Source organism: Neopelma chrysocephalum, unplaced genomic scaffold (genome assembly GCF_003984885.1).
Source record: "Neopelma chrysocephalum unplaced genomic scaffold, ASM398488v2 Primary Assembly neopelma1_180, whole genome shotgun sequence".
In the NCBI taxonomy this organism is placed as follows: Eukaryota; Metazoa; Chordata; class Aves; order Passeriformes; family Pipridae; genus Neopelma; species Neopelma chrysocephalum.
Window position 1 is genome coordinate 288,121 of NW_020897842.1, and position 17,646 is coordinate 305,766.

The window sequence follows — 17,646 nt, forward strand, 5'->3', positions numbered from 1 at the left end:
CAGGCTGTATTTCTGTGTTTCAGGCTATATTTCCATGTTTCAGGCTGCATTTCCCTGTTTCAGGCTGTATTTCTCTATATCAGGCTGTGTCATGCCCAGCTTGGGACACACAGCAGGGCTGCCAAACCCTCCTCCCAAATCCTATTAGAGAAGCAAAAGCCATTTGCCGTATCAACCTCAAACTAATGAGAAGAGCCCAAACTCAAATTATTAAAGCCCCCAAATCCCATCTGCCAGCAGAGCCACAGCTCAGGAGCCAGAGCAGCTTTTCACAGGTCACACTTTGAATTGACCCAACATCAGCTGCAATGGGTAAACTCCAAAGTTCCTCTCGCTGCTTTTGTCACAAACACAGTGAGGAGCAGCTGAACCAGCTCCAGCTCGACCAATCCACCCTCCATAAATCCTCAATAGCTTCCTGAGCTTCCCCAAATCCTATTTTTTTTGCAGCAGGATACCAATAGCGCCTCTCCAGAGTAAAACTCCACTTTGTCATTCCCTAATCCCGAGTTCATTGAGACACACATCCTGCTCTTTGGCACGGCCAGATAAGAGGAGCCCCCATCCCAGGGGGGGTTTGTAATCTGGCCACTCTTTATTCCAGCTCTGTCCCTGCCTCCAGCTCATTTTCTGCCAGGGGCTGGGGGAAAACCAGCACCTCTGGGACTGCAGCACTTGCCAGTGGTTATCCAACCAACCAGGGGCTGATTTCTTAATTAGTGATCCCTGGAGTCTGGAGAGAGAGAAACAGAAGCTATTAAAAGGAGACAGCACGGATGAGAAGGGGAGGCAGGGGGATGGCAGGGCTGGGAATTCAACTTTGAAACACAGGCTGGTTGTTTAAATTTGCCCAAAGACATCCTGAGTGCCTTATCCTCAGGCAAAGGTCTGGTTGCTGCTTTTAAAACCACTACCCCAGGAAGCCACCAAAAATCCTTCTAAAAGGCAGGCTGTCTGGTGGGGAAATCAGAAATCCACATTAAGCACAGGATCTTGAAGAGGGCTGACAGCTTGGCAGCATCTCAGGACTTTCTAACACAGAAATCACCTTCTGACCGTGTCCTGAGTCACTGTTTTCCAAAGGAAACCTGTCCCTAAGAAAACACAGCGACCACAGGAGGCACTGTCAGGTTCTCAAACCCCAGAGCTGCTTTACTTCACCTCAGCAGACCCCGTTCTCCACCCCTAGAGACACAGCTTTTCCTGCTAACACAGTTTTAATAAAAGTTCAGATTTTGTACACAGCCTCCCACAACACCTTTGGGATGGTACCTGACACCTGCACTCACAGCTTCACGCTCCAGAGAGTGAATCATATGGGGAAAGGAATAATCTGTTTTCAAGAGCATTTTGTTTTGCATTTATATCTCTATACTTCCTACCCTCAGAGGAAAAAATGTCTTAAGACTCCATGAGCTGACAGATGTGCAGGTCTCTGCTGGTGTTATTTATTTTACCTGGCTGCTGCAAGCAAAAAGAAAACACTGCAAAAAACGAGACCACGCGAAGGTGAAAAATCAGAACTCTTGGCAAGGAAAAAAGTCAAGGTAGTTCTAAGGACTACTTTAAATAAGTTTTTTAAGAGCTAAAGCAAATTTTAAGAGCCAGGTTTTCCATGAACAGCCCAGCCTGAGAGAGTTGGTGCCATTTAGTGCTGTTCCACTACCACTTAACCTCACCAGACCCCCTCGGCCATGGAAGTTCACAGGAATGTCCCATTTGTGCACAGTTCTAAAGCCAGTTCCTGATTTGTATGACATTGGTCCAAAGAAATCAAACCCAGAGAGCTCTGATGATGATATTTAGCCTGCTCTGAGAGTTCACAGTGCCCCAGTTATTAACTGACAGATTGCAAAGCTCGGAATCCAGAGACAAATCACCACCGGTAGGAGCCCTCGGGATAAAAGGAGAAGGGAACAGTAAGACCCAAGAGTTTCTAGGACTATAAAAAAAAAAGAAGAAGGGTCTTATTTTGCTTAATTTGAAGCAACACATTTTATGGGAATGACAGTGATAGACTCAAGGTTGTCAAAACCAATTGCATCCCAAAGAAATCACTGGAAGGAACCTTCAGTTACTTTGCCAGGCTTGGCTACAGAATTATGTCATGAATTTCTTCTTGTACCCACTAAATCCCAGGCCATGGGCACAGAGAGGGATTCTACCTTCTTCTCACTCATTTTCTATTACTTCCACTTTTATTTCAGATAAATATATGTGCATACAGAACATGTGAAGGGGGGGATCCAACCTCCCTCTCTTCAACAAGTTTTAAAGCCCATTATTTATCCCGTGATCCTCTCATTCAAAACAAAAACCAAACCCCCAAATCCCTTCAATTCCGCCTGTCCTCATGTTTGTTTCTTTTTGTTCAGCTGCAATGTGAGTTCTTCAGAATGAGGACTGTTTTCTTACCAGGAGCTGACACAAAACATCTCCACAAAGGTTCCCTCCCTGTGCAAACAAACAAACCTGTTGTATTTGTCTCTGACTCCTTTTTTTAAAGAGCAAGTGCAATTCAGCAGCAACTCACAGGCCAAGGCCAGGACAGACCAGCCAAAGATGTCCCCAAAAATGAACTCCTTTAGGAGGTGCCTCCTAAATCTCAGCCTCTGTACCCTTCAACAGGGGTGGAATTCCCAGTTCTTTTTTTGCACTGCCTGCTGTTATTCCCACAACTAAAGTCAGCTTGGCACTGGGGCTGCAAAGCTGCCCTGCAGCAAAGGATAATTCACAGTAGCATTATCTTCAATTCACTGGCTTACTGGTAATTTGGGCTGAGCAGGAGGGAGGGGGGGGAGAGTGTTAGACAAAAATAAGCAGATGACAAATTTGCTTATTAACTGCACAGAATATGAGATGCACTAAAAAAACCTAAGGAGGGAGGAGGGATGGAAAGCAGGATGTGAAAGAAGGAGGAGCTGGAACAGCCTGGCTGATGTCAGCCATGAAATGCAAGCCCTGCTGCCACCATTGGAAAGGCAGAAAGGCAGAGTTTTCAATATTTAACTGTTTGGTTGCTCTGCTTCGGATGCACTGTCTGACACCACGTCAGGAACGGGATTCCCATGGACCCTACAGGTGATTCCTACGGGCTGGAGACCTGAAACAGCACCCAGAACAAGGAATAAATTTACTCTGCATGGAAAACTTCAAAAATCAAAGTTGATCTTCACTCAGAGTCCACCAGGACACAGATTGTGAAACCAGTCAATCACCAGGAGCTCCTCACAACGCTCCAGGGCCAGCACTGGCTTTACCTTTCCCCCAAATCCCCAGAGCCCTGTGAAAGGCACATTCTGTACCCTTTCAGGATTAGTTTGCAGTGCCAGTGAAGGCAGTGAGGATTTTTGCATACACTGAAATAAGGAACTCGTCAAGCATGTCTGTGAGCATTGCACTTGCTCAACCATCTCTGATGACTCAGGATCCCCACATATGACATCAGAAATCCAACCTCTTCCCTTGGACTCAGCATTTAAGTGGCACCTCTAGTTACAGACAACATGGTTGGTCCAGAGATTCCTAAATATTCATGTTTTCTGCAGCTCTCCTGCCTTGCCATCACTTGCTGCCACTGGGCAGCTTTATTGCTTGGTAAGAGCAAAATGTAATCACTGTCAGGCACTTCTTTGCATCTTCTTTCCCAAATAAAGAAGAACTTTGTCCTGCATCCATAGTCCCTCCTCACCTCTGCACCAGGCAAGTCTCTGGGCTCAATTCATTTCATTTCATTTACTGTACCTTTTTTTTCAATTTGGGTCTGTAACTAAAACAGGTCATAAATTACAACTGGAAAGGAACATATTTAAAAAGCAGCCCCCCCCAAAAAGTCTTTTTTCCCCCCCAATTCTGTTTTTAATGCGTTGGCAGATTGGTTTTATTTATTTATATCGTCCTAAAAATTCCACCACAACAGTAAATTCTATGGAAAATGTGACGTGGGTACAAATGGAACAATCACTGGTCAGTGCAGAGAACTTCCACCACAGTGTCTGCCAAAAAACCAAGGCAGTAGACATGTAATTTTAACATGTTCACAGTCTCCTCCAAAGGCACAAGTCCTGCACATAAATTAGGTGAGGCACAAGTTGAACTGGTTGTAATCTCAGGGAGTAGATCCCTTCCTCAAGGCCAAACACAGAGTAGCTGGAAAAGGGAAAACTGAACTCAAACCTCAAATCCCAACCCAGTGCCTCAACCCACACAGCCTGTCCTTCTCCTCACATTCCAGAGGGAAGGCAGACAGAAGGCACTGAAATATTGCAGGTTTCAGATAAGATTTAGCTAAAAAAAACTCTTATTTTGAGCCAGTTTTCAAATCTATCCGTTCCTCCTCAACTTTAGGTGATGAGTTCTTGGTTTGAACAGTTGTTAAACAGTTGTTAAAACACAAGCTCTTGTCCCTCTTCCCCACAGTGGCAGGTGGAGGCAAACACTGTCTGCACACACACTCACTAAGGGTGTTCCAAATGTTATCTCCTTCTTGCAAAGGCAGGTTTAAAATAAACAAATAATTAAAAATCTGGAGGGTCCCTTGTAGGGCTGCTCCTCCCAAATTGCTGCCCAGCCTCTATAGGGCACTTCTTCCAAAAATCAGAGATATTTTGAATATCCCCCCGGATGGTTTTCATGCTTTATCTCACCAAGGCCACTGAAATAACCAGAAATGATGGTTATTCCCTCAGTTACTTACGTTTCACATGGAAATAAAAGCCACAGCAGAATCACAGGGCAACTATTTAGGTCGTTCCTTCCTCGAGCACTGTGGAGTCCTCTGTGTTTGCTCAGCAGCTTGTCTCAACTGATTAAACTCTGCAGCAGGAATTGCAGGACAGGCCTTCTCTGAGATGTGGGACCCCAAACCAGCATCAGCAAAATCACCAGTGACACCCTCAGCCTTCCCCAACACGCTCATTAATCCCCGAGCTGGTGCTTAATTAGTCTGGAAAGTGGCATTCCAGTGGCAGGGGCAGCCCAAATGCCCTTTGCTCAAAGGCAAGCAGTGGAAAGATGGGAAAAGCAGAGTCTCTGCCTCAAATAAAAAGCTTTCCCTGCCCAGAACACGCAAATCTCTTGGGTCTGATGCTGAGGGAGTTGAAGGCTAAAGGAGGACTCTGAGCCCATCCCAGATCCCACTCCTCAGTGACATCCACGGTGGAAGAATCACCTTGACTGATCCCAAAGAACTACCATGACCAAGCATTCTTCCCTTAAACATTCTCCACATTCCATCCCTTCTCACCAGGAATTTCCTTATTGCAAGGGAAACCTTCCAAATCCAGTGTAATTTATATCCTTACACATATTTATACCCAAACTCTGGGCTCTTAAGAGCTTGGAGCATCTCAAACTCCTGTTTCCAGGAGCACTCCCAACAAAGGGATTGTTGGTATCCAACAAAACCTGGGCAAATATATTGGTCAGAATAACCTGTCCCAAAGCCCACCAGAATTAACTATTCACTGTTTCCAGGTACCATGAGGGAGTTTGGGATCAGGCCCCTTTGGGAATGAGGAGCAAGAGAACCAGAAATGAAGGGCTGTGTAAGCACATCACTACCTAGGGGTGGATTTGCTTTGGAGATTCCAAGTAAAAAATAAATAATAAGCATTCAAGAGTTTCACTAAATTAGGGTTTAAAAGCTCTGTGTGTCACAGAGTTCCCTGAGCTGATGTTTGGGGACCACAGCCCTGGGGTTTTGGGAACAAGCCCTGCTCCCATCCCCTACTTGGCCACAGAGACATTTCCTCAGAGCTCCATGAGGATCACCTGGCTCCAAACCACGGGAATGTTTCTGATATTGCCAAAAGACAAACAACAAAAGAAGCAGAAGCAGCAAAAATTAAGAGGTTCCTGAAGTATTGGATACCCTGGAAAGAACATCCCAAGAGGATAAATCAGTTCACCTGGTAAGGTGGGGGTGTAACACCCTGGAAATTCTGTATTTTTCAGCTCAGATAGGAGTGTATTTTCACTGTATTCTGTTCTCACACATGCAGAGGACAAAGCAATCTGACCAAATCATCCCACAAAAATAAAGAGGGTTATAAATATCCTTTTCTTCCCAGTAGGAACAACAATGACTAAAAATGGCTTATTGCACTTCCACAAAACACTGTATTGCTGCTGGACAAGACTGTTGTTACCCTTCCCTGAGTTTCAGTCCAAGCAAAACCTGTCACCTCAAGGTCATTACCAAGCTTGGGAAAACACACAAAATTCAGTATCTAAGAGGATTCTCAGCAGATACTCTGAGATTTGTGGGTTTTCTGGACACACATGACCTCTTCACTTCTTCCTCCAGAAGAGGATCATCTCTCTGCCAATTTTGGGAGGGTGTGTAAGGACAGGAATTCTCATTTTTGTGTCCTCTCAAAGCAAAAGAAGGTCAGAAAACAGTGGGAGCTGCCATGAACCCGGGGAGGGGGGGGTGGTAGAAATCTGATGTTCCTGTCAACAGATGCTGCTTTCTGGAAAAATTCTCTTATGAATTTGCCTTAACACGCTGATTTTTAGGCTGATTAAAACCATGATGAGGAAATATCTTCCAAAATACCTGAACTGGCTATTGAGGGATTACACCTGACACAGTTCCAGGCATGCAGAAGGTGTCAGCATGTTGGGAGGTAACCTCAGGTAAGTCTCTGTATCATGGCATTGGAACATGTAATTATAACTTTCACTGTCAGCAACAAGCTCTTAAACAGACATTTGGGTTTAATTCCTATTAGGCTTCCATCTGCAATAGGAGCTTTGTGAGTTAAAGTAATGATGCAGAGCAATTTAATTGTCTGTATTCACTGATAAATCTTTGGACAGGACTAAAAATAAGGAAAAGAAAAAACACCTTAGGAGCTTTGTGAGTTAAAATAATGATGCAGAGCAATTTAATTGTCTATATTCACTGATAAATCTTTGGACAGGACTAAAATAAAGAAAAAAAAACCTTTTGGAACTCTTGGATGGGCAGGACTGCTTTTCTGAACACTAATGGGGAAGATTTTCAGGAGTGGTTTTCCTCTAACTCCACTGGAATTACAGTTAGACCTGCCCTAAATGATGATGAATAAACAGCACATTTTGCTGGGAGAAGAAAAACAGATGAGTTGAATCATCTGTCCAGAGTCACAGCACCCCAACCAAGAGAATAAAAACAAAGGCAGATTAAACAAACAGTCAAACTGATATTAGAGATGGGTCAGGAATGCTCTACTCCCCCTTTTCATTTTTCCCAGCTGTACTTCTCGGTGCATCTTGTGTGCAAACAGTTCTCTGGAAACTGGGGGGTTGCACACACAACATCTGGCCAAATTCTCCAGAAATAGCTGCACTTAAACTGAATTTCCACGTGTTTTCCCCATGAGCCACACGGAGGAGGATCTCAAAACGCTGGCTACTGAAGGGCCACTGCTCTGACATTCCACCAGAGGAGGTTCATCTGCAGATCACACACAAACATCCCTTAATTACCACCCAATTAGAGCACATAAAGCAGATGTTCGGCAAAGGATGAGGCACCTGGCTTTTTTTTTATTTATAAATAGAAAAGATGCCATGCTGGATATTAATAATTAGCCATTAAACTGCACCAGGAATATTTCTGCTCAGCGGCTTTAAAATACTGGGATTTCAACCAACTTAGGAAGGGAACATGGAAAAGAGAGTGAAAATTAGCCAGAATTTAAGGGAGGGAAAACAATCGACGTTTAAAAGAATTTCACATTGAGACTGAAGGCAGAAAAATCCACTGTGGATCATCTCAAGCACAGCAACACATCAGTCAAACACACAGGAACCCCAATTGTTGTGGGGAAAAAAACAACAGAGAAAGGAGGGAACTTGAATTCTGGAGACGAATTGAAACATGTTGTGATTTCTGAATAAGATAAAGTGCAGAAGAACGGGGAGAGGATTCTGTAAGTGATGCCATTTACAGAAAAAAAAAACCTATCTGTGTTTCACAAATGCCACCTTGCCAACCTTCCCTCCTGGTACTGCTGGGGCACAACAGCTGGAATAAATGACTGGTGCTCCCGAACAATTCCCTGGAAGCTGCTAATCAGAATGCTAATTGCCCGGCCATGGAAACACCTCTCGGGCTGCATTTCAAATGAGAGTCTGAAATGCAGCAGTGCTGAGGCTATTTTTGAAAATGCCAGGGGCTCCATCTCGAAGGATCCAAGGGATCCTGCTGCCCACATCTCAGCCACGCCATGGAAACCTGGGTGGAAATGAACTCCTTAATTCCAGATTTTCACCTGTCCCATGGCTGTTCAGGGTTGCTTTCTCAAAGCTCTCCATGTGGATCTCCTGGTGCTTCTGGATCTCCTCCTGGCTCCCTGTTCACTCTCCCCGTGGCGGGATAGGATGGTGATAATCCTTCAAAAATGTGTTATTAAATTAATCCCACTTAATTCAACCCACTTGCCAGGCAAATTTTAATTAAGAGATACAGCAAGCCCACAGATAAGTTGCTGAACTTGACTCCCATGGAGATGGTGAATGTTTCCAGCAGCTGCACAGCCTCTGTGGATCCTCAAGCCCAAACAAATCTACCTGAGCACTGGGGAGAAAAAAAAAACAACAAGAAAAACAAAACTCTGCATACACTACGTGGAGGTGCTCATTAAATGAACAGTAGTAAACTTGTTTTTCTAACTTGTCCCACTGCAGATCACAGCCCACAGGAAGCAGACCAAACCTGATGTGTCCCTTTAGCATGTTTTCATAGCATTAGCTTTTAATAAATATAACATACTCCACCCTCGGAGCCGAGCAGGGCTCAGGTTCCAGCAGAAAAAGTGGTTGTTTTAAATATTTAGATTACATTACGGCTGGGACATTAAAATAAGCAGTGGCTTGTGCTGCAGAGAGCTATCAGAATCAGCCTGGCAAAATCTGTGTCAGCTCAAGCGGTGTGGCTGCAAAGTGTGAGCTCTGAGGTCTATCAGCCCCCTGTTCTCACACTTTATTTTTTATTATTTGTGCTGCAACAGTGCTTTCTGATGTCAGCAAACAGAAAAGCACCACAGTGTTGGATGCTGGGTAAACATAAGTGCTGTAAGTCTCCAGAAAGTTGATGGATTTCGGTGGGGAAAATGGGGAAAAGCCAGGAAAAATGAGGGCAAGGACCAACACAGCCTGTACTCCACTGTGTCCAAGTGCTTTGCTGTCCAAGCCTAAATACAATTTTTTCTTCTATTTCCAATTCTTTAATTATGCAACTATCCATCTTCTTCCACCAGGTAACAGCACTCCAAGTTTCTGCAGGTATTAACAACTCTCCAGCCTTAATTCTCCTTCCCCCTGAAGGCCTCTGTGTGGCTGCTCTTGATCCAGACATTGAGCCTAGGACCTGCCCTTGGTAATCCTGATTTTCAGATTGTTATTCCAGATTTATTTGATGGAATCAAGATGAAACTTGGGGACCTGGGGACATGTTTTAGTGACAGCCTTGGCAGTGCTGGGTTAATGGCTGGACACATCTTGGAGGTGTTTTCCAAGCTGATCAAGTGGAGTGGAATGAAAGCTGGAAAGAACCACGACCAACCCACTGAACTGTGCACTCAGAGTCACCATATTCAGGTTTAAGGGCTGCCTCAAAGAACTAATGAAAATCCAAGCACCTTCACAACTAATCCACTCATCCAGCTGTGGGGTTTTTGAGGAAAAGCTTCATTAAAAGCATTTCCCTCCCACTGCACTCGCTGCAAGTCACACATTTGAACCAGCACTGTCCACATGACAGCGAGGAACTGGCTCAAAATTCAGTGTATTGCAGAAAACAGTGACTTCACCAGGCTTTGGAGCAGCCCCAAAGTGAGGGTCAGCGCTGCCACATCCCCTGCCGTGGGCTCCCAAGGCAAAGCTGGCAGCAGCAGAGGAGAAGGGTCATGGATCTCACCCAGGAGGCTGGAACATGCCTCACATTCACCTCCCTGGTCAGCCCTGCCTGTTTACATCCCAGGAGCAGCTGTCCCAGCGTGACCTGGAGCCAGCTCTGGCCGTTACACAACCCACCATTCCTCTCCAGCCTCCAGACAGGCAAACCTGGCCAAAAAGGAGGAGATAAAAATCCTTACAAGAAGCCCACTTGTTGCTCCATCTGCTGTTATCCCAAAGACATTGTCAGTAAACATGTCACAGAGGTCTGTGTGGTAAATCAGGAGACTGGATGAGCAGTTGAAGCCCAAACCCTTCTTAACCTGAGCCCAAGTGAACTGCTGGGTTTTTCTCAGTCCAACTGGTCTGACCTCTAAATATCTACTACTGATGAAGCAGCCCTGAGAGAGCAGAGAAAATACAGCACTGAGAGGACATAAATCCTCAGGAAACCTGCTCTGATTAGTTCTGCCTCCATGGAACTATTCCCTTACTCGTTCACCTCTCCTAAAAACCCCCCGTTCTCTCTGTAGCACTGAGGGTACAAGAGACTACACAGGGAGGAGACACGTGGGAAAACAAGCACTCAGGAAGGAAATTCCACCTGGTTGCTTTGTGAGGATTGTCTTGCTTGTATTCCAAGACCAAACTTTACATGGCACAGCTCTTTTCTGGTCATCTCCCTGCCCATCACTGAGCTTTGTAACCTGGGCATCACCCTGAACCCTCTGGCTGCTCTCACATCCCACCTCCCTTCAGCTCTTACAGTTTGTGCAGCCTTTCTGAAACTTTCCAGTCACACAGCTAAAATTCCTTGCCAGAGCTCTCTGCAGCACTGAGGGTACAAGAGACTACACAGGGAAGAGACAGATGCACATGGGAAAACAAGAAGGAAATTCCACCTGGTTGCTTTGTGAGGATTGTCTTGCTTGTGTTCCAAGATCAAACTTTACATGGCACAGCTCTTTTTTGCTCACCTGCCTGCCCATCACTGAGCTCTGTAACCTGGGCATCACCTTGAACCCTCTGGCTGCTCTCACATCCCACCTCCGTGTGGAGCCTTCCTGAAACTTTCCAGTCACACAGCTAAAATTCCTTGCCAGAGCTCTCTGCTCGTAGCAGTTGCCTCAACATCCCCTTGCCTGGTTCTGAGCCACCACAGCCTCTCTCTCTCTGTGGGCATCAATCCCTGTCACAGAGCTCAGCAAAGATCATTTTCCTGAGCTGGTATTTTTAGCACATGCCCCCTCTCTCTGCACATTGGTCCTGCCAGCTCCGTGTTTTTCTAATGCAAATAAGAATCACTTGCCTGCATTTTATTCTGTTTCAAAAAAGACAGACTCCTACCTGTAACTGCCCTATATCAGCCTCTGTCACCTGCTTGCTCAGTTTTCAAACAAGGATGGAGGTTGGCATCCTTTCATGTGGCTCTTTTAGTCTCGAGAAGATCTCCTTAAAAACACCAGCAAAAATACCTCATTAAAATCCGTGTTGCAGCAACTACCCAAAAAAAACACCCAGCCCAAATCTGTGCTCTCACTAATCCAGAGCACAGCAGAGTCCACCTAAAAAGCTGAATCCTACCTGCAAGCCCCTTTTGTCCAGCCTGCTGCCTATCCCTGAATAAGCTTGGAAACAGTTTTCCAAGCACAGAACTCAGCCCAAAAACTTCCTCTTGAATTCAGACCTCTGTGGCAACTGGTAACAGAGAACAGGCAGAAATGAGGCTTCCAGGTTTTTGTCCAATGTTCCTTTGCCTGCTGGATTTTTACAACAGCTTTCATTCAGTGAGTGTGGAATTCTGTGGCTATAACACACAAATTTACTGTTTTCCAAATTATATATGTCCAGTGTCCAAATGACTCTTTAAATATCACAGAATCATGGAATGGCCTGGGTTGGAAGGGCCCTAAAAGACCATCCAGTCCCACAACTATCATGGATTTATGAGCAACTCCTGCTTTCATTTCTCCCCATAAAAAATATCTTGGGGATTTATTTTTAAATACCTCGTCTCTAAAAGCTTTCCCAATTATGAAATTATTCCAAAACTCCATAGCTATAGACAGATACCTGTCAATTAGGACTCCTGTTTCTCAGTTATAACTCCTCCTAGGGCAAGGGTGAAAACAGAGATGGTGCACTCCCTCCACGAGAAAAGGCACAAAACAGTGCTTCTCATTTTCCTCTTCTATCCAAAATTGCCCCATTCAGCTCACAATCCCAATCCCAAACCGGATTCCTGGTGCTTTAAATCACATTTTCTTGCTCATTTTCAACACCCCGAGTACCGAGAAAACCCAATTTCTGCGCAGAAACAGCTGCACCTAAAAGTGCAGTTTGAAAGGGAAGTTCTTTTGCTGATACCAAAGGAATGTTCAAAAAAGCCACTCCTCAGAGTACTCCCTAAAGAAGTATAATCAAAAGAGTATTAGTTCACACAATGGAAAGAATGAGGAGTTGAACCTCACCCAGAAGGATGGCAGGACAGACACACTCTGGAATTCCATGGGCAGGGATTGCACAGCCCAGGACACGGGGACTGAACAGAGCAAAGGAACCACAAACACACAGAGGGGGAATAATTATCAGTTTTTGGAAAGCCCCTGTATTTCAGATGGTTCAGCTCTTCCTGCTCTAATCATGTCACAGCATCACATCCTGCACTGGACCAGAGCTGAACCAGCAGCAACCAAGTCTCAAAGTAGGTTATTATACAGCAAAAATTAAAACATATAATTAATGGTAATGCCTGGATCATAATTCATATTTTTGGAAGTTAGTGATAAGTGTTTTACAAGCAAAGCTGTGGAAATATCAAATATTTAAAAGCGGACAGATAGGAATTCCTCTTGTAGGATCTGTCACGCAGATTCATTATGAATCATTTGGATCCCACACAGCTGTCACAATTTCAGTCATGAGAGCCCAGACATCACAAACTAAAGCTTTATTTTTAGATGGATTCATTAGCTGTCATTTTTCAATCATCAAAGAATTAATGGAATTGCATTCTATGTTCTTCTGTGGCTCTAACCTTACAATCAACAACCTCAGTGATGGGAAGTGACCTCTGAGCTTTCCCCTGAGGAAAGAATCAGTGACTATACGTAACTAAATCAGCTGATGACACAGAAACCACACCACAAACATCACCTTTTCTAAATTTCACTGCTGGTAGAGACTGTCACATTAACCAGCCTGAGCCTGTAATGTCCCTGCTTCATTTCCCACCAAGCAGAATAAAAATAGAAGCTACAAAGCACTTCCAAGGGTTGAGTCTTAATGTCAGGGCACAGTTGGACATCCTGCATCACAGAAACAGCATCGTGTCTACAGATGGAGTCAGCAGGAAAGCCCCAGCTTGCAGAATAAAGGCAGGGCCATCCCATCATGGGCTGGGGAAGAAGACACCCTTGGGAATGAACTGGCACGGGGAAAAGTGGTGAAGCAGTAAATTCAACAGCAACCAAAGTTCAGAAGGAAATACAACATTCCTGCACCTTTTCCTGCAGCTTCCAAGGAGCAAAGCTGGTCTCAGCACAGCTACACAAAACACAGGACTGCTCAATTCCATAAGATATCCGTGATGCAGCTCCATATCCCCAGCCCAGCTCTGTTCCAATCCTGTCTTTCATGGCTGGAAACCATTCAACACATCCACTGCTTCTGAGCACAATTATTTATTCCATTATTTCAGGATCCAGGAAAAGGCCGTGCCTTAATTACAACAACATGTGCAGAACTGCAAAGTCAGTTCCCCATCACTGGCTTCTCCAGGAGGCTCCAATTCTCCGGGAAAACATTTGCTCTCCGAACACAAGGAGCACTTTTCTCCAGCCAGATCCCAGCTCTGCACAGCCCTGGAGCAGAACAGAGCACCAGGACTGCAGAACAAGCACAGGGAAACCCAAAATTGTTCCTGTAGGTCAGGCCTAAGTGCCACTCACGGAACACAGAGAAAAGAATTTGCTTTGGAGGGCATTTTCAGGCACATGGGGTAGAAACTACAGGCACAGTTTTGTGGCAACTACCTCTAGAATTGTCTGTTTGCAACAATCAAAAGCATGAAGCTGTGCCAGGGGAGGTTTAGGTTGGGTATCAGGGAAAGGTTCTTCCCCCAGAGGGTGGTTGGACACTGACCAGGCTCCCCAGGATTTGGTCCCGGCCCCAAGGCTGCCAGAGCTCCAGGAGTGTTTGGATAACGCTCTGAGGGACAGGGTGGGATTGTTGTGGTGTCTGTGCAGGGCCAGGAGTTGGACTGATGGTCCTTGTGGGTCCCTCCCAGCTCAGGATATTCTAAAAAAAGTCAGCTTGCAGACAAGGTAATGAAAAAAAAACCATGTTTGCTGTCGACATTTACTAAGACAACCGAAATTCATCCGAGTTTCCCTATAATTTTTCTTTTGATTTCCTATTTTTCTAAGTATTTAGGATTCAGAGAGGAACAAACGCAAGGAACAAGACACACAAACCAAAAGCAAACAAAGATCTATCTGACAGCTCCGTGGCTTCCAAGAGTCCCACCTACAGAGTCACCTGGAGCTGTCTCAAGGCAATGGATCATCACCCAAATGCTTTCAGCAGCTTCATTGGAGAGTATTATTTAAATGAGACACAATTTATAGGTCATGATCATCACCCACTTGCAGCCCTTCATCTTCCATCATCTCCAAGACAACATGAGAATAACAGACCATTTTCACCCCAATTTTGAGAACTTGCTGCAGGGTTTCCTCTGCTCCAAGCCCAAGAACATCCCAGACGTGTTAATGGCACAGCACAATTTATATTTACTGATCCTAAATTTCTGCAGCAGAGGGAACGATGCAGATGCTGCCTCAACAAACCCAACATCCTTCAGTGAAGCTGCACCACAAACACAACTCGAATTTCTCCGACAGCTGCAGGGTTTTGTGCCTCCCTGTCACTCGGGGGTGAAGGAGAGAAATTTACGGGGCCGACAATTTCAAAGGCGTTGTTTTGAAAACAAACATTTTGCGTAGTTGTTTCCCCGGGAAAAAAAAAATGTTTTCACGACTCAGAAGAAACAAAAAAGTCAATCCACCCCCTGCGGTAACGGGCCAATACCAACAGCTCCCCACATAAGGAATACGTGTCAACAAACAATATCCACATTCCACCAGGGGATAAAAACACAATCAACGTGAAAAGGCTCCGGGTCTCACGGGTAAGAAAGAGGCTGCACGACATGTAAAAGGATGCTTGGGATGATCCATCCCACCAAACATGAAACCTGCACCTCATCCACGGCGTTATTCTGGAGTCAGGTCCATATTAGTTTCCCACAAACCTGCTCCCCTTTATTTTTTTTTTTTTTTTCCTGGCAAGGCATTTAACTGTGCAAAATTGCCTCGCCAGCGACAGATGTGAGTACAAAGAGAAGTGATTTGCTACAAAAGGATTAATACATTTTGAAAGTTACTGTCTGGCAACCTGTCAAAGGGACTTTTATTGGTTTACTTTATTATGGCTGTCGATAAGCCCGGTGGCACACAACCCACACGGGTGTGCAGGGAGCAGAACGATGGCAGATATCCCCTGGCTCTGCTCACAGCCCTGGCCTGCACCACCACAGAGGGCATTTGAAAGGCTGGCCCTCGTCTTCTCCAGCATTCCCAGCACGAGGAATGTGTGGGCAGTGGCCCTTGGAAGTGGACATCTGACCACTGGCCACTTGTGTCACCTGTTTGGCCACTGAGCATTTCATACCTGTGTGACCCTCAAGGATGTGACCACCGAGGATTTGACACCCGTGTGACCACCGAGGATTTGACACCCGTGTGACCACCAAGGATTTGACAGCACAGCCCCTGGAGCCCTTTGGCCACTGACCATTTCATACCGGTTTGACCACTGACCATTTCACACCCATTTGACCACGGACCACCTGACCCCCGTTTGACCACTGACCATTTCATACCTGTTCAACCAGGGACCATTTGACACCCGTTTGACCCCCAAGGACTTGATGGCTGTTCGACCACTGACCTCTTGTCACCTGTTTTACCACCAACCAACCCTTTTCACACCTGTCTGACTACTGACCACTTGTCACCTGCTTGGCCACTGACCTGTTTGACCAGGGACCGCCTGTCACCCGCCTGACACCCAAGGATCTGTCACCTGTTTGATCACCGAGGATCTGTCACCCATTTGACCCCCAAAAATTTGCAGCCGCCATCTGAGCACAGCCCCTGGAACCATTTGGCCACTGACCATTTCGTACCCACTGACCACTGACCATTTCATACCCACTGACCATTTCTCTGACCCCTGAGGATGTGTCACCCATTTCACCCCCGAGGATCTGTCACCCCTTTGACCCCTGAGGATTTGCAGCTGCCGTCTGAGTGCAGCCCCTGGAACTGTTTGGCCACTGACCATTTCGTACCCACTGACCATTTCTCTGACCCCTGAGGATGTGTCACCCGTTTGACCAGGGACCGCTTGTCACCCCTTTGACCCCTGAGGATTTGCTGCTGCTGCTGTCTGAGCGCAGCCCCTGGAACCGTGTGACCACTGACCATTTCCTACCCACTGACCATTTCCTACCCACTGACCACCCGTCTGACCCCCGAGGATGTGTCACCCCTTTGACCCCCGAGGATCTGTCACCCCTTTGACCCCCGAGGATTTGCAGCCGCCGTCTGACCGCAGCCCCTGGAACCGTGTGACCACTGACCATTTCCTACCCACTGACCACTCGTCTGACCCCCGAGGATGTGACACCCGTTTGACCCCCGAGGATGTGACAGCCCGCGGCCCCGCCGGTACCTCCCCACCCGCACCAGGCACCCCTTCCCCGCGGCCCCGCCGTGCCCCCCCCGATGCCCGGGCGCTCCCGCGGCCTCTCCCGGTGGCGCTGACAGCCGCGGGTCGCCCCTGCCCGGTCCCCGGGCGGGCTCGGGGGGCTCGGCCGGGGCCGCCGGCGGGTCGCGGGTGCCGCGGGGGTGCCCCGGGCGGTCCTGAGCCGGGATGGGCGGCAGCGCCGACCCCGCTCCGGGCACGGCCGGGCGCGCCCGCCATGTTCGCGGCGGCAGCGGCGGCTCCCGGGGCCGAGCGGGGCCGGGGCCGAGCGGGGCCGAGCCCGGCAGGTGCCCCGGGGATGCTCCGAGCGCTCCGCGGGGGCTCCGCGATGCGCCGGCGGCGCGGCCGCTCACCCGAAATCCTGGTCCATGGACTTGAAGAAGAACTTGTAGCTGTGCACGGGCCGGTTGCCGAGGACATTTTTGAAATCGGCCAGCGTGACTTTCTCCGGCGGCACCGGCAGCTTCACCAGGTAGGGCGTCTCCTCCTCGTCGATGTGGTAGATGATCTTGGTCTCCGCCATGGGCGAGGGGAGCGGGGGCGGCCGGCCCGGGGCCTCCCGGCCGGCGCTCGGCTCCGCTCACGGCCTTCCCGACAGGAAGGGAGCTCCCGGCTCCCGGGATTCCGCTCCCTGCACTGCTCTCTAGCTGCCCGACCCGGGAACGGCAGCGCCGCCCGCCCCGCCCGCATCCTCCTCCGGCCGCCCCGCCGGCTGCCAGCGGAGCCCGGCCCGCCCGGGGATGCGGGGCCGGGGATGCGGGGAGTCCCGCGGGTGCGGGGGATGCGGGTCCGGGGTGCGGGGGATGCGGGGGAAGCTCCCCTCCCGGTGCGCCCTCCGCCCGCACCGCGCCCCCCGCGCAGCGCCCGCACCGCCCCCGCACCGCCCCCGCCCGCGCGGCAGAGGGATGGGGTGGGATGGGGAGGGATGGG

General features: G+C 47.7%; 1 protein-coding gene and 1 long non-coding RNA gene across 3 annotated transcripts in view; one reads left to right on the forward strand and one right to left on the reverse strand.

The window, feature by feature from the left end:
• The window catches only part of DVL1 (dishevelled segment polarity protein 1), a 70,964-nt gene extending 53,644 nt beyond the window's left edge, over positions 1-17,320 (reverse strand). Inside the window, exon 1 of one of the 2 annotated variants that reach the window (XM_027702118.1) lies at positions 17,070-17,320. In XM_027702118.1, coding sequence (XP_027557919.1) covers positions 17,070-17,239 — 170 coding nt within the window. In that variant the 5' untranslated portion in view covers positions 17,240-17,320. The remainder of the gene's footprint in view (positions 1-17,069) is intronic. The other variant, XM_027702119.1, reaches the window with a different exon arrangement.
• LOC113976705 overlaps positions 17,090-17,646 on the forward strand; it is a 5,410-nt gene continuing 4,853 nt past the window's right edge. The window contains exon 1 of the long non-coding RNA XR_003537148.1: positions 17,090-17,188. This is a non-coding gene — a long non-coding RNA (uncharacterized LOC113976705). The remainder of the gene's footprint in view (positions 17,189-17,646) is intronic.